The sequence below is a fragment of the Dasypus novemcinctus genome, chromosome 6, assembly GCF_030445035.2.
Source record: "Dasypus novemcinctus isolate mDasNov1 chromosome 6, mDasNov1.1.hap2, whole genome shotgun sequence".
Taxonomy (NCBI): domain Eukaryota; kingdom Metazoa; phylum Chordata; class Mammalia; order Cingulata; family Dasypodidae; genus Dasypus; species Dasypus novemcinctus.
In genome coordinates, this window is record NC_080678.1 from 21,062,117 (window position 1) to 21,084,545 (window position 22,429).

The following is a 22,429-nucleotide window of genomic DNA, read 5'->3' on the forward strand; positions in this document are numbered from 1 at the left end:
ATGCTGTTGTGAACATTGGTGTGCAGATGTTTATTCACGTCACTGCTCTCAGTTCTTCTGTGTATATACCTAGCAAAGGTATTGCCAGGTCCCATGGCAAGCCTTTATTCAACTTTCTTAGGAACTGCCAAACAGTCCTCCACAGTGGCTATGCCATTCTGCATTCCCACCAACAGTGAATAAGCATTCCTATCTCTACACATCCTCTCTAACATTTACAGTTTTCTGACTTATTTTTTTACTTTTTTTTTGGTCTTTATTTATTTTTTTAATGTTACATTAAAAAATATGAGGTCTCCATATACCCTCCACCCCCCTCACCCTACTCCTCCCCCCATAAAAACAACCTCCTCCATCATCATGAGACATTCATTGCACTTGGTGAATACATCTCTGAGCACCGGTGCACCTCATGGTGAATGGTCCACACCATAGCCCACACTCTCCCACAGTCCACCCAGTGGGCCATGGGAGGACATACAATGTCTGGTAACTGTGGCTGTAGCACCACCCAGGACAATGCCAACCCCTAAAAATGCCCCCACATCACATCTCTTCCTCCTACTCCCTACCCCCATCAGCCACCATGGCCACTTTCTCCACGCCAATGCCACATTTTCTTCGATTACTAATCACAATAGTTCATGAAGAGAATATCAGTAATTTCTGACTTTTTAATAGCAGCCAGTCTGATAGGTATGAAATGATACCTCATTGTAGTTTTGATTTGCGTTTCCCTAATCACTCGTGATGTTGAACATTTTCTCATGTATTTCTTCACCAGTTGTATTTCTTCTCTGGACAGTTGTCTTTTCAAGTTTTTTGCCCATTTTTTAATTGGATAGCTTATCTTTTTATTGTTGAGTGGTATGATCTTATATATCATGATATAAATCCTTATCAGATATGGATTGCCAAATATTTTCTCCCATTGAGTTGGCTGCCTTTTCACCCTTTTGACAAAGTCCTTTAAGGTACAAAAGTGTTGAATTTGGAGGGGTACCATTTATCTACTTTTTTTTGTTGTTTGTGCTTCAGTTGTAAGGTTTGAGAAACTACTGCCTACCACGAGATCTTGAATATGTTTTCCTATATTTTCTTCTAAAGTTTTATGTTTGTTTTTCTATTTAGGTCCTTGGTCCATTTTGAGTTAATTTTTGTATAATGTGTGAGATCGGGGTTTTCTTTCTTTCTTTTAAATATGGCTATCCCATTCTTCCAGCACCATTTGTTGAATAGACTGTTCTGGCCCAGCTGGATGGGAGGGTCAATTTCTGAGGCCTTGTTTTGGTTCCACTGGTCAGTCTTTCTGTCTTTATGCCAGTACCATGCTGTCTTACCACTGTAGCTAAGTAATATGCTTTAAAGTCAGAAAGTTAGAGTCCTCCAATTTCGTTCTGTGGGGTCAGTGGTAATGTATCCCCTCTCATTTCTGTCTTTATTTATTTGCATCTTCTCTTTTTTCTTTCTTTGTCTAGCTAAGGGTTTGTTGATTTCGTTGATCTTCTCAAAAACCAGCTTTGGGTTTTGTTTATTCTCTCTTGTTTTTTGTTCTCAATTTCATTTATTTCTGCTCTGATCTTTACTATTTCTTTCCTTTGGCTTGGTTTGGAATTAGTTTGCTGTTCTTTTTCTAGTTCCTCCATGTGTGCAGTTAGATCTTCAAATTTAGCTCTATCTTCTTTTTTTTTTTTTTTTAAAGATTTATTTTTATTTATTTAATTCCCCTCCCCTCCCCTGGTTGTCTGTTTTCTGTGTCTTTTTGCTGCGTCTTGTTTCTTGTTTCTTTGTCCGCTTCTGTTGTCGTCAGCGGCACGGGAAGTGTGGGCGGCGCCATTCCTGGGCAGGCTGCTCCCTCCTTCGCGCTGGGTGGCTCTCCTTATGGGTGCACTCCTTGCGCGTGGGGCTCCCCTACGCGGGGGACACCCCTGTGTAGCAGGGCACTCCTTGCGTGCATCAGCTCTGCGCATGGGCCAGCTCCACACGGGTCAAGGAGGCCCGGGGCTTGAACCGGGGGCCTCCCATGTGGTAGACGGACGCCCTAACCACTGGGCCAAAGTCCGTTTCCCTCTATCTTCTTTTTTAATGTAAGCATTGAGGGCTATAAATTTCTCTCCCAGTACTGACTTTGTGGTGTCGCATGGGTTTTTTTTTTAAACATTTATTTTATTTATTTATTTCTCCCCACTCTCTCATTGTTTGCACATACTGTGTCTGTTCGTCCTTCTTTTTCTTTAGGAGGCTCCAGGAACCAAACCCGGAACCTCTGATGTGGGAGGGAGGTGCCTAATCGCTTGAGCCACCTCTACTCCCTTCTTTGTTGTGTCTCTCATTGTTTTTCTTCTTGTGTCTCTTGTTATGTCAGCTTGCCATGCCTGCTCATTGCTGTCTTCTTTAGGGGGCACCAGGAACGAAACAAGGGGATTCCCATGTGGTAGGCAGGAGCTCAGTCACTTGAGCCACGGCCACTTCCTCCCATAGGTTTTTTTCCCTTTATTTTTTTATTATCTTTTTTTAAAAAAGATACATAGATCACACAAAATGTTACATTAAAAAATATAAGAGGTTCCCATATACCCTGCTCCCCACATTCCTCACTCCTCCCACATTGACAGCTTCTTTCATTAATGTGGTACATTCATTGCATTTGATGAGTACATTTTGGAGCATTGCTACACAGCATGGATTATAGTTTATGTTGTAGTTTATACTCTTCCCCAGTCCATTCAGTAGGTTATGGCAGGATACATAATGTCCTGTATCTGTCCCTGCAATATCATTCAGGACAACTCTTAAGTCCCAAAAATACCCAAGTATCATACCTCTTTTCCCTTTCCCTGCCTTCAGCAACTCCCATGGCCACTGTTTCCACATCAATGATATAATTTCTTCCATTGCTAGAGTCAATAATTCTATAGTAGAATCCCAGTAAATCCACTCTAATCCATATTTTATTCCTACATGCTGAGGACCCTGGGATGGCGATGTCCACTCCATCTCTAAATTGAGAGGGGCTTAGATCCCACATGACTGATGGATGGAATTCTCCTGCTTGTGGTTATAGATTCTCTCAGTTCCTTGGTGTGGTGGTTGACCATCCTTACCTCCCTGTTAGCTGACCTGGGTAAGTCCAATGAACCGGAAAGTAGGTGTTGCAACTCTGCTGAGGCTCAGGGTCCAGCTGGCACAGAGACAGTCCAGAGATTCAAGTCTCCTGAGCATACACCAACCCCAGTGCCAATCACAGGTTCAGTAAAAGTGACAGAAGAGGCATATGTAGAGAGGTCACATCTGAGTCCAACTCCATCACACTCAGGAGCACAAATTCCAAAATAGGGCCCACTGGCAAGGCACTGAACTCCAGAGCCATCGGTCATGACCATAGAACCTGGGTGTCTCTGTAGCCCTCAGGAGCACCACTATCTGGGGTTGTATCTACTTTGGCTGTCTTTAAGATTCTGCTGAACTGTGCATAAGTGCGACCCCTCCGATGACCTCCCAATTCGTTTTGAAGTCTCTTAGCCATATAAACTCATTTGTCTTTACCCTTTCCCCCTTTTATTCAAGGTCTTTTTCTAGTTGCATCACCAGCTGGTGTTTGGTAGTAATCCCTTGGCACCAGGGAAGCTCATCCCCGGGAGCAATTCCTACTCTGGGGGAACAGTAATGCATTTACATGCTGAGTTTGGCTTAGAGAGTGGCCACATTTGAACAACACCTCCCATAGGTTTTGATATGTTGTGTTCTCATTTTCATTCATCTCAAGATATTTGCTGAATGTTTTTGCAATTTTTTCTTTGACCCACTGATTATTTAAGAATGTGTCATTTAATCTCCTTATATTTATAAATTTTCCTTTTCTATCCATTATTTTTTTAAAAGATTTATTTTTTATTTATTTCTCTCCCCTTCCTGTTGTCTGCTCTGTGTCCATTCGCTGTGTGTTCTTCTGCATCCACTTGTGTTATCAGGCAGCACTGGGAAACTGTGTCTCTTTTTTGTTGTGTCATCTTGCTGCATCCGCTGTCTGTATGCACAGTGCTACTCCTGGGCAGGCTATGCTTTTTTCATGCAGGGCACACTCCTTGCACGTGGGGAGCCTCTACACAGGGGTGCCCTTGTGTGGCATGGCACTCCTTGCACGCGGCAGCACTGTGTGTGGGCCAGCTTACCACATGGGTTAGGATGCCCTGGGTATCAAACCCTGGACCCTCCATATGGTAGGAGGGCGCTCTATCAGTTGAGCCATGTCTGCTTCCCTCCATCCATTATTGATCTCCAGCTTCACCCCATTATGATCAGAGAAAGTGTTTTGTATAATTTCAATATTTTAAAATTTATTGAGACTTGTCTTATGACCCAACAGATGGTCTATCTTGGAGAAGGATCCATGAGCACATGAAAATAATGTATATTCTGCTGTTTTGGGATGCAGTGTTAGATGTTAATTAGGTCTAGCTTATTTATCATATTATTCAGTCTCTCTGTTTCTTTATTTATCCTCTTTCCAGATGTTCTATCAAATATTGAGAGTGGTATTTTGAAGTGTCTAACTATAATAGTAATAATAATAATAACTGTTATTATAGAGACATCTATTTTTTCTCTTCATCTTTGCCAGTGTGTGCTCATGTATCTTGGGGCATCAGGTTAGGTGCATAAATATTTAGTATGGTTATTTCTTCTTTCTGAATTGCCCCTTGTATTAATATATAATGACCTTCTTCCTCCCTTATAACAGTTTTTCATTTAAAATCTATTTTGTCCAATATTAGTATCACTACTCAGCTTTTTTTTTTTTGTTACTATTTTCATGGAATATCTTTTCTCAGTCTTTCACTTTTAACCTGATTGTGTCCTTACATCTGAGGTAAGTCTCTTGTGTACAACATATAGATGGCTCATATTTTTTTCTCCATTCTCTCAGTCTCTCTCTTGATTGGGGCCATTAACATTCAGTGTTATTATTGTAAAGGCATTACTTACTTCATCTATTTGACCTTTGGATTTCTGTTGTCATGTCTACTATTGTCTTTTTACTTTTTAATTTTCCCTTTCTAATGTTCATTTCTAAACTCTTGTCCAAGTCTCTCACCCTTGTTTTTTCCTTTCAGGCTACAGCACTCCTTTTAGTATCTCTTGTAATTCTGGTCTTTTGGTAACATGTTCTTTTAGTTTTTGTTTGTCTGTGAAGACTTTGAACTCCCCTTCATTTTTGAAGGACAGCTTTGCCAGATACAGAATTCTTGGCTGGCAGTTTTTCTCTTTCAGTACATTAAGTATGTCATACCACTTTTTTCTTTCCTCTGTGGTTTCTGATGAGAGGTCGGCACTTAATCTTATCAAGGTTCCCTTGAATGTGATGCTTTGCTTTTCTCTTGCTGCTTTCAGAATCTTCCTTTATCTCCAAAATTTGTCATTCTGAATAGTAGGTATGTTGAGGTAGGTGTGTATGGATTTATTCTGTTTGGGGTGTGTTGTCCTTCTTGGATATTGTTATTTATGTCTTTCATAATGGTTGGGGAGTTTTCTGTCATAAATATTCTTTGTGCCCTTTTTCCATTTTCTTCTAATTCTCAGACACCACTCATGTGTATGTTTTTGCGTTTCTCTTTGTCATTTAATTCCCTGAGACCCTGTTCCGTTTTTTCCATTCTTTTCTCTTATTGTTCTCCTGTCTGTTCCAGTCAGATGTTCTGTTCTCTAAATCACTAATTCTGTCTTTGAGCAAGTCAAATCTGCTCTTATGTGCCTCTAATGTATTTTTAATCTAATCCATTGTCTTTCATTCCCTTAAGGTCTGTTACTTTTCTTTACAGACTTTCAGATTGTTCTTTATGCTCATCCAGTGTCTTTTTAATATCTTATCTCTTTAATTTTCTTTCAGTCCTTTATTGATTTAGGAGCATTGCATGGTTATCATTGATTAATTGTCTTAAATCCTATATCCCTTCAGGATATTTGTTTTGTTCCTTTGGCTGGACTATCTCTTCCTGTTTCCTAGTGTGGCTTGTAATTTTTTGCTGATGTCTAGTCATCTGAATATGCTGGTGAATTTACTCTGATGGCCAATTTTTCTCTCTTGCCTATTGTTTTTTTCTTCTTCTTCTTCTTCAGAGCTCTTCTTTGATATTTGATTCAGCTTAGCCTAAGTCTTTAAAATTGTACAGAATAAGTTATCAAAAATAGGGTGCAGATTTTCTCCCAGAAGTTAGAAGAGACCCAATTAGCAGTTTTTGCCCATGTAATTTCTAGAATGGCCAGCAGATGGCTCTCGTTGGTACACCTTTCCATGGAGGTGTATCTCCTCTCTCCATTTTCCTTTGTTTTGGTCTAGCCAGAGCCAATATTCAAATTGGGTTTTACTGGCCAAATTCAATAAAGAAAACCCCCTGCTTCCCCTTCCCTTTTTCCTTGTAACAGCTGATGGGGAGGAAGATGTCTGCTCCCCTCTGAGCCAGCTAAAATAAGCCAAGGGTTTTACCCCAATATAATATCTTGGGGATGGGAAAGGGGAGCCTTTCCTAGTGGCTGGGAGTTAGTAACTTGCAGTTTGTTGTTTCAGGTTTTTCGTCTCTCTGTGCCTCACCCTCCTGGGAGTTGTGAAGCACTGTCCTGGTCTGCTGCCCCAAAGCAGGTTCCTTGGGCAGCTTTTGACTCTTTCTCCATTGTTTTTGTGAGAGAGCTGAGCCTTGCCTGCTTAATCTGACACCATCTTCCCACAGCCCAGTAGTAGAAGATTTTTAATATACCATTCAGTGGTATATTAGATGTTCTAGATAGAATATATAGACAGAAGATGAATAAGGAATTATAAGAATTGAACAATATTCTAAACCAACTAGACTTAACAGACATATATAGAACACTTTACCCAACAACAAAATATACATTCCTCTTGAGTGCACATGGATTATTCTCCAGGATAGACCATATTTAACACCACAAAACAAGTCTTGACAAATTAAAAATTATTGGAATCGTGCAGTGTGTCTTTTCCAATCACAATGGAATGAAGCTAGAACTTAACAACAGAGGGAGAAAGGAAAATTCATACATATGTGGAAATTAAACAACATGCTCTTAAACAACCAGTAGATAAATGAGGAAATCACAAGGGAATTTGGAAATTATCTTGAGGCAAATGAAAATGCAATATACCAAAACATATGAGATGCAGCAATAGCAGTGCTGAGGGAAATTTATAGCCCTACATGCTTAGATTTAAAAAAAAAAGGAGGATTTCAAATCAGAGTACTAATCTAAAAACCAGAAGAACTAGAAGAAAGAAGAGCAAAGTAAGCCCAAAACAAGTAGAAAAAAGGGAATTACAGAGATTAGAGCAGAGATCAGTGAAATAGAGAATAAGCAATAGAGCCGATCGACAAAACCAAAAGATATTCCTTTGAAAAAATCAAAATTGGCAAACCTTTATCTAGACTGACAAAGAAAAAAAGAGGACACAAATGACTAAAATCAGAAATGAAAAGGTGGGGTATTACTCTGACCCCACTGAAATCAATAGGAGAATAAGGATATTGTGAATAACTAAATGCCAAAAAATTAGGGAACCTAGATGAAATGGACACATTCTAGAAACACAAACTACCGGAATTGACTCTAGCAGAAATAGAAGATCTCTACAAATCAGTAACTAGTAAAGAGATAAGAGATCGAATTAGTAATAAAAAGCCTCCCAACAAGGAAAAAACCCAGGGCAAGATGACTTCACAGTTTATTCTGAGAAGAACTAATCCTGCTCATACTCTTCCAGAAAATTGAAGAGGAAGGACTACTCCCTAATTCACACCATGAGGCTGTCACCCTCATATCAAAGCCAGATAAAGATACCACAAGAAAAGACAATTACAGACTATTATCTCTTATGAATATAGATTTTAAAAATTCTCAACAAAATTCTAGCAAATCAAATCCAGCAGCATAGTAAAAGATGTAAATACCATGAACAAGTGAAACTTACCTCAGCTGTGCAAAGTTTGTTGGCCATAAAATAAATTAATGTAAAGCACCACATTAACAAAATGAAGGGGAACAAAATTCACATGATCATCTCAATTGACACAGAAAAGGCATGTGACAAAATCCAGCACCCCTTCTTGGTAAAAACACATAGAAAACTAGGAATAGAAAGAAACTTCTCAACATGATAAAGGGCATTTGTGAAAACCCCCTAACTAACATCATACTTAGTGGTGGAAACGGAAAACTTTCCTTCTAAGGGCAAGAACAAGGAAAGGATGCCCATTGTCACCACTGTTTTTTAACATTGTACTGGAAGTTCTTGCCAGAGCAGTTAGGCAAGAAAAACAAAGTAAAAGACATCCAAATTGGAAAGGGAGAAGTCAAAACTTTCCCTCTTTGCAGATGACATGATTGTATATATAGAAAATCCTGAAAAATCCACAGCAAAGCTCCTAGAGAGGTAACAAATAATTTAGCAGACTGGTGGGGTATACAAGATAATACTCCAAAATCAGTAATGTTTCTATACACTAGCAAAGAACAATCTGAAGAAAAAAATCAATAAAAAATTCTATTTAGAATAGCAACTAAAGGAATCAAATATCTTAGAATAACTCTAATCAAGGATGTAAAGGACTTGTCATCAGAAAACTATAAGACATTGCTAAAAGAAATCATAGAAGACCTGGGAAAACCGGATCTCCATTTGCCAAGGAATGAAGGTGGACCCCTATCTCACGCTATAAACAAAGACCAACTCTAAATGGACCAAACCTAAATATAAGAGACAGAACTATCAAACTCCTAGAAGAAAATGTAGGGAACCATCTTCAGGAACTTATATTAAGCAATGGTTTCTTAGACTTTACACTGAATGTACAAGCAATGAAAGAAAACATTAATGTGACTTCATCAAAATAAAAAACCTTTGCATCTTAAACAACTTTATCATGAAAGTAAAATGTCAGCCTACAGAATGGGAGAAAATATTTGGGAGCCATATACACGATAAAGGTTTACTATCCAGAATATATAAAGAAAGCCTTCAACTGTACAACCAAAAGACAAACATCCCAATTTAAAAACGGGCCAAACAGTTGTACAGACATTTCTCCAAAGAAAATGAAAAGGTGCTTAGTATCATTACCTGTTAGGAAAATACAAATCAAAACCACGAGATGCCATTTCACACCCACTGAAATGGCTAATACTAAAAAAATAAATCAGAAAATTACATGTGTTGGAGAGGAAGTGGAGAAATAGGAACACTCATTCATTGCTGGTGGCAGTGTAAAAGGGTACAGCTTCTATGGAAGACAGTTTGGCAGTTCCTCAGAAATTTCAACATAGAATTACCATATGATCTGGTAATCCCATTTCTGTATACCCCAAAGAATTGAAAACAATTCCTGGAACAGATATTTGCACACAGATGTTCGAAGCAGCATCATTCACAGTTGCCAAAATATGGAAGCAGCCTAAGTGCCCATCAATTGAATGGATAAACAAAATGTAGTTTATACACAAAATGGAATATTATCCAGTCATAGAAAAGAATGAAGTTCTGATACATGCAAGAATATGGGTGATACTTGAAGACATCATGTTGTATGAAATATGCCAGACACCAATGGATAAATATTATATGATCTCAGTGATATGAAAGAATAAGCAAACTCATAGAGTCAGAATCTAGAATATAGGTTCCCAGAGGATAGTGTAGGTATAGGGAATAGGGAGTTGAGACTTAAAAGGTACAGTGTTTCTATTTGGGACAATGGAAAACTTTTGTTAATGGATTATGGTGATGGTAGCACGGTAATTAACAGCACTGAATTGTATTTTTGAATGTGGCTAAAAGGGGAAATTTCAGGTTGTATATATGTTATTAGAACAAAATTTTTAAAAGATCCATGTAACTACACAACACAAACAGTGAACCCTAAGTGAAAACATGGACTGTAATTAATAATACAATTGTAAAAATGTGCTTTCATCAATTATAACAAATGTATCAAGGCAAAGTGTTAATTCAAGGTGTTAATAGTGTGGTATATGAGAATTCTGCATTTTATGCATGATTTTTCTGTAAACTACAACTTCTCAATTACAGAAAAAAAGGTAACAAAAATATCCGAAAGAATGTAATATCAATATATTTATCTGGCATGCTAGAAATAAAATATAAATTAAGTTGTGCTTTACTCATATGGCACTCTTTAGGGAACAAAGTATTCCCAGGAAACTAAATTTTTTCATTATCACTCTGATAGCTAAATTGCATCTTAAAATTTTTGGTATACATAATGAAATTCTTTCTAAAATGTGTTATAGTTCCTATTTTGTGAAAATCAGGCTATATTGAATTTAGTCTTCATGATGAATATTAAATTTCATTAAAGTCATTAATACTTCCACGGCTGTTGAAATTTGAGAGATTTATTTCTATACTAGCTGCCTTAAAAGATTTTCTTGCTGTAATAGTTATTTTTGCCTTTTATGGTCTTGCTTCCTAAAGTCTTTTCAGTTCATCTTTCCATAGTTTTAAATTAAAAATCAGTTTTTTATAAACGATACCTGCTTATTGTGGACTATTTTTTCCTTTCTCCTGTTAATTTGCTGCCTCCTTCTATTCAGAATTCAAAGGCCACACAGATGATTTTTCTTTGGTCGCAGAGTGCATGGGGTGTGTGGCAGCAGTTTACTTCCTATCAGTGGCCTTTCCGATCACTGCCAAGTGTGCACCAGTGTTCTGGATAGTCGAAGCCATTGGGAATCTGACCTGCGGATGAGTGGGGTTTTCTCTGCATTAGCAAAATACCTATTCAGCAAGAGGCACAGACATTTTAACTCAAGATGTTAAATTGGTCTGTTACTGAGGAGATAATGAGCAGTAAGGTGGCTCATTATTTTGGAAGGTCTGAGAAAATTGGCCACATGCAATGGTACAAATACCATGTGATCATTTTTTTTTTAAGGTTTTTAAATTTTGTCGTTTTTTTTTTCCATTTTCTTTTTAGAAAATTTTGGTAGTCTATTAAGTTTGCTTGCCTTCCCAAATTTAAGATTATGATACAAATTTAATTTCCTTTTTACCTTTCATTTTAGTGTGACAAAATTAGACAAGAACGAGATGAAGCTGTTAAAAAGCTGGAGGAATTTCAGAAAAGTACGTAAGCCTTTCAGTGGAATTAATTATGTTATAATGTTTTTGGGATTATGTATTTTGGGATTAAGGGGGTAGACATATTCCTTCTGTTTCATTGCTGATGCATTGGGTATCCAATCAAGAAAGCAAAACTTGTCTTCTGATTTGTCCATGAAATGCCCTGGCATTACTGTGATTTTTAAAAATAACAGAATGAGCATTATTATATTATGTGAATGGTATTATAAAACAGTATTCTTGTTATAACATTTATTCATTATGCAGAAAAGTTAAAGGAGAACAAAAATTACTTGTTAAGAATTTTGACTCACTGAGACAAATTGTACTTGGTAGTTCATAATCTATCCTTCCTCATCTTTCATCTGTATAATATATGTATCTGGCAGAAATGGGATCATACATTGCGTTCCGTTTTTTAACCTGCTTTTTTCATTGTGGTCATCTTTGCATGTCAGTAGAGGTGTGTATCAGTTCTAATTGTCGCCCGTAGTCTTCTATTATGTGAAGGCAGCATGTTTTATTTAAATATTCCTTCACTGGTGGGTGGATTATTTCTCTTTTTTAGCTATTAGAATGCTTTGACAAGTGTTCTTATGCACACATCTTTACAGTGGCTTGGTTAGTTTCTTAGGTTCGTTCATGGAAATGGAATTACAGGTTCAGAGAGCTTACACATTTTTAAGAACTTGAATGTTTGAAATTGCCCTCTAATAGAGGAAAGTTATATTTTCACAAAGGCTGTAAGTGACTAACACCCCATAATCTTCTTCTAAATTTTTGCTGTTATTTTTTCATGTGGTGTAAATCTGTTGTTACTTTATCCTGTAAAGGGCAGAGCATAGCTGATCACACCCAGAAGGATCCAATGGAAACACATCATGGGAAAAGGGCCTGACCTTAGCAGGGAAGGGGACCCTCTTCTTTGGACAAAAGTCTCTTCTCCATCATTCCACAGAGGCTACAGCAGTCAGTCTGTTTGATTATATCATCAAGTGTTGACCTGGTAACTACACAGCAAAACATTTTCTTCTGGTTGAAGGAAAAACAGCGATAAAAAGGCAACATTATAGTTAAACCTCAGTAGGGCCAGTTTATTTTTCAGTGTCTGGCTATAATCAAAGCCAAGGGGGATATTGTTGATATCTCCTATCTATGGGGGCCCATGCGCTATTTTAGAAATATCTCTTATTTGTGACTGCATGCACCGCAATGCATCGGACACACTCTTTCCCTAATGCAGGATGAATGGGCGCTCTTAAGCTTATTCTGACGCTGAATCACTTCTGAAAGATTTATACCATTGGCATTGTTACCAATTAACGTGCTTGAATTATTGATAGCAGATCGGTGTCCTGTGTGTGGTGGTTATGGTTTAAGTTCTTAGGCTCGGATTTATCAAATATTTTGATCCAGGTAAGTACTAGGGATTTTGTCTTCTGAATTATGAAAATGAATAGAAACAACACCCCCTCAATCAGCCTTTAGAGTAACTGGTAAACTTAGCTTTCATCTGCCATCTGGAGGCCTGGTTCTTGAAGTGTAGGAAGGGCAGCTGAATAAGACTCCAGAAGAAGCTTTGAGAGGCCATAGAGTTCTCTTCTCCCTAGCTTAGGGTGCTTTCTTAGCTGGTTTAACCTGTATTTCTGTGCTACTCATGTGCCCCTTCCTGAGCCTTTCTTCCTGCACAAAAGGACACCTAGCAAAGCCATGTTCACTAGAAAGATTCCTGGGAAAGGAATAAAACACCTTCATGCCTTTCAGGCTGAAACATTAGGCCCTTTGCTCTGTTTTAGGGCACACATGCCAGCCTTCAAGGCTGTTTCTCACCACGCGAAAACCTAAGTAATCTGAGTTGAGAAGGACCTTGTGGCATGTTCCGCACATAAACTTTAGAGGCATCCTGCATCTCAGTATTTCTGGGAATTGGCTGGAGGGAGAGGAGTTTTACTCAGGAAGCAATGTCAACGGTGGTCTCACCTTTAAATACGATGAATTAGAAAGGAACATAGAAAATTGGAGTCACCCAGAAATGACGTGGGCTTGGCTTCACGCACTTAGAACTCTGGTTTGGCATATATTCTTTGACTGTGTTGAGCCTCAGTTTTCTCCAAAATAAAATTGCTATGATAATACCTACCTTGTCGATTGTTGTGAGGATTTGTAGAGAGAACCTTACAAAGGATTTAGTATAAGATTGGACATGTGGTCGAGTTCAAGAAATGCTGTTGGTGTTTTCTAAGTGGTGCTATATACTACGGAGACTGTTCTTGTGAAAGAGTGTCAACAGGTGAACTTAAGCCAGATACATTTTTTTCAAATATTCAACAATTTGTTGAGAGTCTGTTTTGTACAGGGCATTGTGCTAGATGCAAGAGAATCAAATATGAGTGAAACACAATCCCTGCTCTAATGCTCATGTTTAGTAGAAGAACATCGCAAATGAAAAACCCACTTGCCCTACAATGTGTTATATACTATGATGGCAAGGACTGAAAGTGAGCTTTGGAGTCCTCGAAGAAGAGAGACAAACTTTACTAATTCCAGCAGACTGAAGGAAGCAATGCTAGATGTACTTTTAGGATACTTTAAGCTGTCAGGTTAAAAAAACTTTTACTGTGGAAAATTTCAAACTTAACAAAAGTGAAAAAATAGTATAACAGCCTCTATGTACCCATCATCCAGCTTCAGCGGTCAATCTTCTTTCATCTATACATCCACACACTCACATTTGCCCTCTCACAACCACTCTTAATTAATTTGAAACCAATTCCAATCATAGCATCGTTTTTCTTTAAATATTTCAGTGTATGTTTCTAAAAGGTAAGGATTCTTGTTTTTTTTTTAAACATAATCACATTTTTAGGATCACTTTATTTGAGCATCTTTTTTCTTTTTTAAATCTCCTGTCATCCAAATTTCAAACTGTTATATAAGAGTAGAGGCCATAGATTATGGAAATTATTAGACAAGTCCAAGTTCAGGTACATAAGGCAAGTCTTTAAATGAACAGTTAAAGGCTTTTTAAAATTTTTGTCCCTTAAAGAGTAGAAAAAAATTAAAGTATTAATTATTTTGGGGGGTCATATGATCTAACTTTTCATTTTGGAAATGAGGTTATGCTTTTTATAGCTATAAATTGCCCTTTGAAATATGTCCTTCCCTTTGAACCTAGAGAGTTGATAAGGAGGTACTTATACTCCAATTTAGCATTGGGATATTTTTTTTCCCCACTTGTTTTCAATATACTCTTTTATTTCTTTTTAAAAGATACTTAGATTACATAAATGTTAAATCAAAAATATAGGGGATTTCCATATGCCCTGCTCCCTAGCCCTCCCACATTTCTCCACATTAACAATATCCTTCATTAGTGTACATTTGTTAGAATTGATGAACACATATTGGGGCATGCTGCTAAGCATGGATTATAGTTTACATTGTAGTTTACACTATCTCTTGCACATTTTTATAAGATATTACAAGACATATAGTGGCCTGTATCTGTCATTGCAGTGTCATTCAGGACAATTCCCAAATCCCAAAAATGTCCCCAAATTACACCCATTTTTCCCTCTCCCTCTTCTCAGAACCTCCAGTGGCCACTGCCTCCACATCAATGATAAAAGTTCTTCCATTTCTAGACTCACACTAAATCTATATGGGTAGTTTCTTAAACAAACAATTCAGGTACAATTTTCAGTTTCCTCTTTTCTCTCTCCAAGGGATAAAAAAAAAAAAAAAAAAACAACCCACCTGATGGAGTGTACTATATCAGAATTAGAGAAAATGTGGGCTAGTGTTACCTCACTAAGTTTATCAAGTTAAATTATATGACAGCTTTTTACAAAATGTTTAGAAAATAAATGTTTCTTTCCCTCCTGCCCCCTTTTTCCTGGGCCTAAACCTCACTAAGCTGAAAGAATTTTCTTACTCTTCCATGAGCAAGAATGTTACTGAATAAAAAGTCAAATTCCTGTGAAAAATGCAGAGTGTTTATGTTTTTGTTATGATAGTGGAAATACCAGATTGTGGCAGAAGATGTCAAGTAGTTAAAAGTAAAAATTCAAAGTAATATTTGATGTTGTAAAAATTGTATAGGTTTCTTTTCTCTTTCCTCCACATTTTTGAAGAACCTACCTTGTAAACATAGTGATAAAATGCCTGGAATATTAGGATTTTAAGGAAATAATAGAGCCTATTATTTAAACTACAATATAAAAGGCAATTATATTGATGAAGAGCTACATGGGCTTTGTGTGTGTGAATAAACTTGGCCTGTGTTCAGCTTCTATTTGTTCTTCTGGCATAAACACATATTGTGTGTGATTCCAGTTTAATGGGGACCCGTTTGTATGCCAAGCAGCTGCATTTTAGGGCCTATTGCGTGATTTCATAGCTCTCTGAAAATTGGTTCTATTCAGAACAAGAGATAGAAGAGGAGAAGGGGGGTGCCGAGGAGGGGGGGGGAGCTTCAACACACAATCATTTCTTTTCAATTGGTGCCAGAAAGGTTGATGACAACATGACCATTGTGTTGTAATGATAAGACCACTAAGGCATCTGTACCTCTCATCAAGGCTTTCACACAACAGCAGATACAATTTAATTCACTGCTCTGTCAGCAGTGCTGATACCATTATGCCGTCTGTCTCCACAGTTATAATCACTGTCCTCTGAGAAATGCAGTTGAAATGATCTTGAGCAGTCAAAGAAACTCTCAATTAAGGCTGCCACTTCCAATGTGTCAGATTGTGTCTTATGCACTTGGTACAATTTTCACTTCCAATCCTGTTTATTTACAATGTCTACCAGTAATTACGCTTAACGTGTCATTTAGTGAGGGGGGCCCCTGCCAAGCCGATTGTTGGGTGCTGCTGTACCATTGAGTGGGAGTTTCTCGAAGTCAATGCCATCAGCAGCTTTTAGGCCCTGATGGGATGCAGTAGTAATGTTGATAATGCAAGGATCGTGCTCATCAAGTCATAATTAGATGCCACTCAAATGTGCCACTTGTAATAACAGTGTTGATTCATGTTTTTCTCGGTGACTGCAACTACTAATTAGTTAAGTGGTTTTTGGTTGGCCTGCATTTGCGGCAGATTATTATTACCCCTGAAAAAAAATGTCAAGGTTAGAGATGTTTCTGGCCATTTAGTGCTGCTTTATGAATTTGAATATTAACATAATAAGAACTTTGGACAGACTTAGGAAGTAATACATTTTTGTATTTAATTTGGAGAGAAATTTTTCCCCCGAGTTTAATCATAATTGCAGGTTAATTAAGCTTAAATGAAGCAAAAGTAATCTGTCTTTGTGTTATGTGAGCCCAGTGCTTTTTGCCTAACTTTGTTGGGTTTCACATTTGGGTGAAATTTTTTTTTTTAAACCTAACAAATGTCAATAAGTATACATGGTCTACAGTTAGGTTTGAGATTTTGAGTGTTTTCTTTTAACTGGAAATCTGGGAGGGAGGAATTTGCAGGATCTTTAAAGCATAATTCAAGTTCTACAATGCTTTGTACCTTTAAATCTCAATTTATATAAACCAGCTACCAAAAATCTAAAAATCACTATTCTTCAAGAATTGGTAAGACAGCAAGTAAAATTTTATTTTTCTTCTAATCTTCCTGACAATTTATGATGCAAGAAACAATTATTTCATCTGCTTTCATCATCACATAGTACATAAATCTTGTTGCTTTCCTTTTCTGCCCCAGAGTTTATTAAACTCAATAGTCAGTAGCTACTTTCTTACTAATAAAGACTTATATTGTATAATATTTACCTTAGCTAAACTGCCACATTGTCGTCCTAGCCAGGAGATCAATTTAAGATTTTCTTTCATTTCTCATTAGCTAATTTTCCTAGTTAGATCCATGCCAAGAAAAGGAAATCATGTTTGCCGTTTCTCTTTATTTATGAGTGATACTTTTGTTTCATTCAGGATGTCTATGGATATGTATATAATTACACCAAAAATACTTTTAAAATGCTCCTAAATAGCTCTCTGAAAATGTGTGTAATAGTGGTAAGGTTTCTTCCTTGTCTTCCTTTTTTCTTTCTATGTTAAAATATTAGGTAAGATTTAATCGGGATAGCGTATAAAAAAAAAATTTTTTTTTTCACTTGTAGGTAAAGGTCTGGCCAGCTAAAGAATTGAAGTATTCTTAGTCATGGGAGATGAGTAGACTTCTGGAATAGCTGACTAATCTTTGAATGATGAGACTGTTTTTTCCCCTCATTCCTAGTTTCTCACATGGTTATAGAGGAAGTTAATTTTATGCAGAACCATCTTGAAATAGAGAAGACTTGTCGAGAAAGTGCTGAAGCTTTGGCAACGAAGGTGAGATTATTCTAATGCTGGAAGTTTACCTGAGCCTTTTTGTTTCATCTGGCTTTTCTAAACAGTGACTTCTAAGCTTTTTTGCTTTTTTAAGTTCTCTAATCACTTTTCTACCTGGATAATGAGGAAATTGTCCTAAAATCTCAGAATCTTAGGATATGGTTATGTAAATATCTGCCTTAGTGGAAATGTTATTCTGATTTTGTATGTGTGTATTTCAGCTTTTGTCCTTTCTGCCTGGGAAATATGGTCCCAGAGTAGTCTGTTGAACTGGACTTTCCAATTTGGTTTAAATGGTAACCAAGTTTAAAACTAACCTGGTGTGACATAAAAGAATAATGACTGTTTCATGTTTGAATCAGATGAAAAAGTCAGCCTTAAGCCTTACATTTCAGGTGATTATTTGTGAAAGCAAAATGAGGGCATGTGAAAGGTGACCTCCAGTGCTCCACTGATTGCTTCTAGCTGATGAATTTACCAAGTGTGTAATTTTCTATATTCTATCTCATCAGAAGTACATTATTATTAAAGAATGTTTTTATCTCTGTCTTGTGTATTTTGGGTTGTGTAAAATGCATCTGAACCACTTCATCAGAAAATGGATTACAGCAATTTTGACCAAATTTCATTACTAATGCCAGTTGTGTTCTTCTCCCCTGTCTCCCCACTCCAAAGTATTTCTTTGGGTGCTGTTGAAATCCTACTACCAATAAATAAATAAACACATCACATCTATTTAATTTGTTTGCATTAGCAGTATGCTTGCTGGAGGTTTTTGCTTAATTGTTTGCATTACTACATTACATTAGAATTCATAAGACAGTCACAGAACCTAAGAACATGAATTTGTATATACAAGTTCTCTGCTATTACTTGTCTGAAAAGTACCTAGCAATACAAGCCATTGTTTTAAAAACACGAATAATGTAGGTACTCTTACATCATTTTACTCTGCTGAAAATCACTGGAGTTCACTAGTCCATAATACCGTGTGAATTTGCCTTTGTTTCTCCTTTTGGAGTATATTAGCTGCTCTGATCTCCTAGTGTCAAAGGATTGTCTCTGGCTGTTTTTCTCTATTGTCACTGACAAGTATTTGCAGTATTAAGCCCAAAGTGAGAACACTGACTCCCTCTAAGACTGGCAGAATTTATGGAAAGAGCAGAGGTTTAGGAGGCTACTTCTACAGGGTTTATTCTTGGTTATGTTATTTTGGGCATTTGGGACTTTTACATTTATTTTATTCCTTTTCTTCTCCCTCCTCCCCTCCCCCCCCCTTTTTTTTTTATTAACAGGTGATTTTGGACAAGAGAATTCACCTCTCTGGGCTACAGTTGCCTTTTTCTAAATGTCAGGGTGGACAAGGGTTGGTGGCTTAAGAATCCCTCAGACCCACTGGGCCTAGGGGTGTGATCAGGTGTGTGTAGATGGAAAGACCTGCGGGGGGACTGTTCCCTGCACCCCCGTTGGAAACCACTGCGTTACCTAATCTCGAGGGTCATTTACACCTTTTAGATTTTATTGTAGGGTCCTCTAACTTCACAGTGTATTGCTTGTTCTTTGAGAAGCTTTTTAAAAAAATGGATGCGTAGTTGTTTTTGAGGATACCATATGAATTGGGCCTGGATTAAAAAACAAACCAAAAAAAAAAAAAACCCTGTTCAATTAGACTCTATAGATGTGCTTATCGGATGTGGAAGATACAACAACTTTGGATGCAAAATTTGGAAGCCTCTTTATATGCTTGACCAACACATGGATTATTTTAGGTATCAGTTGGCATTTTTGAAAGTAGATCCCATTTTGAGCAGCAGGATATCTATATAAATCCTTATTTTTCTAAATCTTTGCCATCACATTAATATCAAATAGAATGTTTAATTCTTATGACACAGTTTGGTCTCATAATTTTCTCACAAGTAAGTCGGGGCACTTCGCTTTGCTAAAATGCCTAGGTTAAACTGATAAATGCAGACCAACTACTTAAGTTGGTCTGACTTGCTTATTTTGTACCTTTAAATATTCCTTAAAATGTGCTCAATATAAAAACTCTTTTTGCATTTGAATGTAGTGAAAAGTTAAGTTACTCTAGATAATAAAATACTTATTTTTGCATTGTGGCTTATTAAGATAGAAAGGCCTCAAAGAAGAAAGTAGCATGCCATTAACCTATAACTGGAAAAACAACTGCGATGACATTGCATAGCCAAAATTTGTGAATTCAGAGTTCTTAAAAATATCCAATTAGTATGCATTCATGACCTCATGTTTGTTTATCGTATGTTTCTTCTTTTAAGGTATGAAAATGGTGTTTCAGAGGAGACTTAAAAAAAATTACTGACTAGCTTTTTTCTTGAGCTAGTAACCTTAAGTAGAGTAGTAAGAAAACTACTTACAGCTCCCAGGTGGTAGTTGATAGATCTTTGTACCTGTTTGTTAGAGGCATAAAGCCCTTTTGATGGCAAAATTGTTAACTATTGGGTTATCAAATATTACTGTTATATGGTTACCTAGGAATTAATTTATTAAGCAGCAAATGGCAAAATTACTATTTTCACTTTTTCATGAGTATCCTGCAAGCAAAAAAATGCATAGGTGAATAGCTTAGTTGAAGAAAACTAGCTGATAAATGGTTTCCATCGGGAAATTAGACACAAAAATAAACCTCGTTCATTACTATTTAATTATTAATACTTACCGAATTCTTTCTATATGTCAGTTACTTCATGAAGCACTATATATGTAATATCTTATTTAATATTCTTGTTGCCCTGTGGGCTAGAGACTATTTTTATCCCTAGTTTGTTGATGAGAAAACTGAGACACTGAAAGATTAGGTTAGTTCTAGAGGCAGAGACAAAACTGGTAGCACAGGTTCTTAACTTTCTGCTCTACTGATTTTATAGAAATGTGTCATAAAACATTGCATTGCTACCTTGCTGCTCCTAGGCTTGATGTACATTAGAGTCACCTGGGACGTTCTGTTGAAAAATTGCCGGGGGTGGGGCATCCCCAGAAATTTTGCTTTGGTGTGGGGGGACTGAGCACAGGGATTTAAAAAAGCTCCCCAGAGATTCTGATGTGCAGAGTTGAGAACCATCAGTTTAAAATTAGGACACAGAATTTTAAATTAGGCCTTGAGTTTTTTACTTTTTTCTAAAATTGCTGTTTTCTTCTAACACATGGAAAAGATGGCATAATTTGAGAATTGACAGGAAGGGTCCTTGCACCTCTAGTGCCATGCTGTAGCATTCACAGCTTCAGACAAAACTTGTCTGAATTTTTCATTTTGGGAAAGAGGGATTGAGAAACTGTGGGCCTCTTCTCTTGTCCCTGATTCCCTTGATGTAATTTGGGGAATTAGCAGCTGGAGCTATGCACTGGGGATGGGATAAATGACTGTGTCTGATTCTTCCAAGGAAGAATCCAGGGAAGGGCTCTTAGCCATTTCCAAGAGATTCTTCTGGATTCTCCAGAGAGGTCAGGGGGACATCTTGAGCTCTGGACCCTGCCCTTTGGTGTACATTTAGGTTCTGTACTATTGGGATAAAAATTGAGGTAGGCTGGGCTTTCCTTGTGAGAAACCCCCAAGGGCCTTAATTTTAAGCACAAATGAAGGGCCAAAGCCAGATTACTGCCCTACTAAACATCTTATTCTGGTGTGAGGTTCACAGTAGTGAAGGCCAGTTAGCTTTCTAATGAATTGTGTTTTTGTTTCTATTTATTTCCAGTGTCAATTATTAAATTAAAAATTGGCCTTGATGGCCCTTAGTAAAGAGAATATGTTTACATTTCTGTGCCTTACATTTTGTAAAGGGAAATCCATCTCCAAAATACGTTCATGTACTCAAATAAGAGAGGGCCTTTTGTTTTTCAGTATTGAGAAGAGAAACATAAGGAAAACCATATTCTCCTTTGTGGGCACTCGACAGAATTGAGTCTTTGCGTGCTCTTTGTACTAATGTTTATATGCACATTTACACATTAGCTCAAGAAGGTGATATTAGTTGAGCAACTAAAGCTAAATATCAGCTAATTTCTACATCAAGGAACAATAAATCAATGAAAGAAAGATGCATTTCTATTTTCTACTATGAACTGTAACTCTTATACCAATAATAGAAACTCATCTTGAACTTCTTTCTACTCTGTATTAGAACTCTTATGTACAGAGAGTAGAGACACATCATCAACTAGCTTAAGCAATAAGAAAAAAAGTGAGACTGGTTAGGAGGGATACTGGAGTATCACATAACACCCATGAGCTAGGAACAGTTTAGGAATAGACTGGAACCAGAGACTGGCACCCTGTGGGAACCCCTTCTCCCCTGCTTTTCTCTGCCCGTCTCTACACATCAGCTTCATTTTGTCTTTGCTATAGACTACCTTGCTCTGCTCCTCATTCTTGCAGTAGACGTGGTTGCCAACAGTTCCTTTTCATGCAAACATGTGGAAAGAAACTCTTCTGTCTGTTTCAGCCTCCAAACTCTAGAGAATAGATCTGAATGGCCAAAGGGATGGGGCATATTTTGGGGGAACATGGTTGTTTGCATCAAAATCGTGGAACAGTGAAGAAGAGTGGCGGTGTCCAGAAAAGAAGGGTACCAAGCAAACATTTAAAAGGTGTTTATAGCAGACCCATCAAACAAAACGTTTGTTAGAAATAAAGTACCTTAATTAAGACTATTAATGACTATGAATAAACTGAAAATTAATTTATTCTGTACTGGTATGTTTGTCTTAATTCCTCTTGCATTTCTTACCAGTTGTAACTAGCACTTTCACATGCTGGCTGTAATCCAGGCATCAGGTCTTACTTAAAGTAATAAGTTTAATATTAAGAAGTGTAAATACAGCCTTATTAATGAATCTGCTAATTGTTATTTCCTGCTGTGAATGTTGATGGATATGTAAGACAAAGATACATTTAATTT

General features: G+C 37.2%; 1 protein-coding gene across 8 annotated transcripts in view; it reads left to right on the top strand.

Moving 5' to 3' along the window:
* Positions 1-22,429, top strand: part of HSPA12A (heat shock protein family A (Hsp70) member 12A) — a 321,425-nt gene that overhangs the window by 26,693 nt on the left and 272,303 nt on the right. For 5 of the 8 annotated variants that reach the window (XM_058298306.1, XM_058298308.2, XM_071215656.1 and 2 more), the window contains 2 exons: positions 11,092-11,152; positions 17,401-17,495. In XM_058298306.1, the coding sequence (XP_058154289.1) occupies positions 11,092-11,152; positions 17,401-17,495 (156 nt within the window). The remainder of the gene's footprint in view (positions 1-11,091; positions 11,153-17,400; positions 17,496-22,429) is intronic. The other 3 variants (XM_071215655.1, XM_058298311.2, XM_058298309.2) reach the window with 1 other exon arrangement.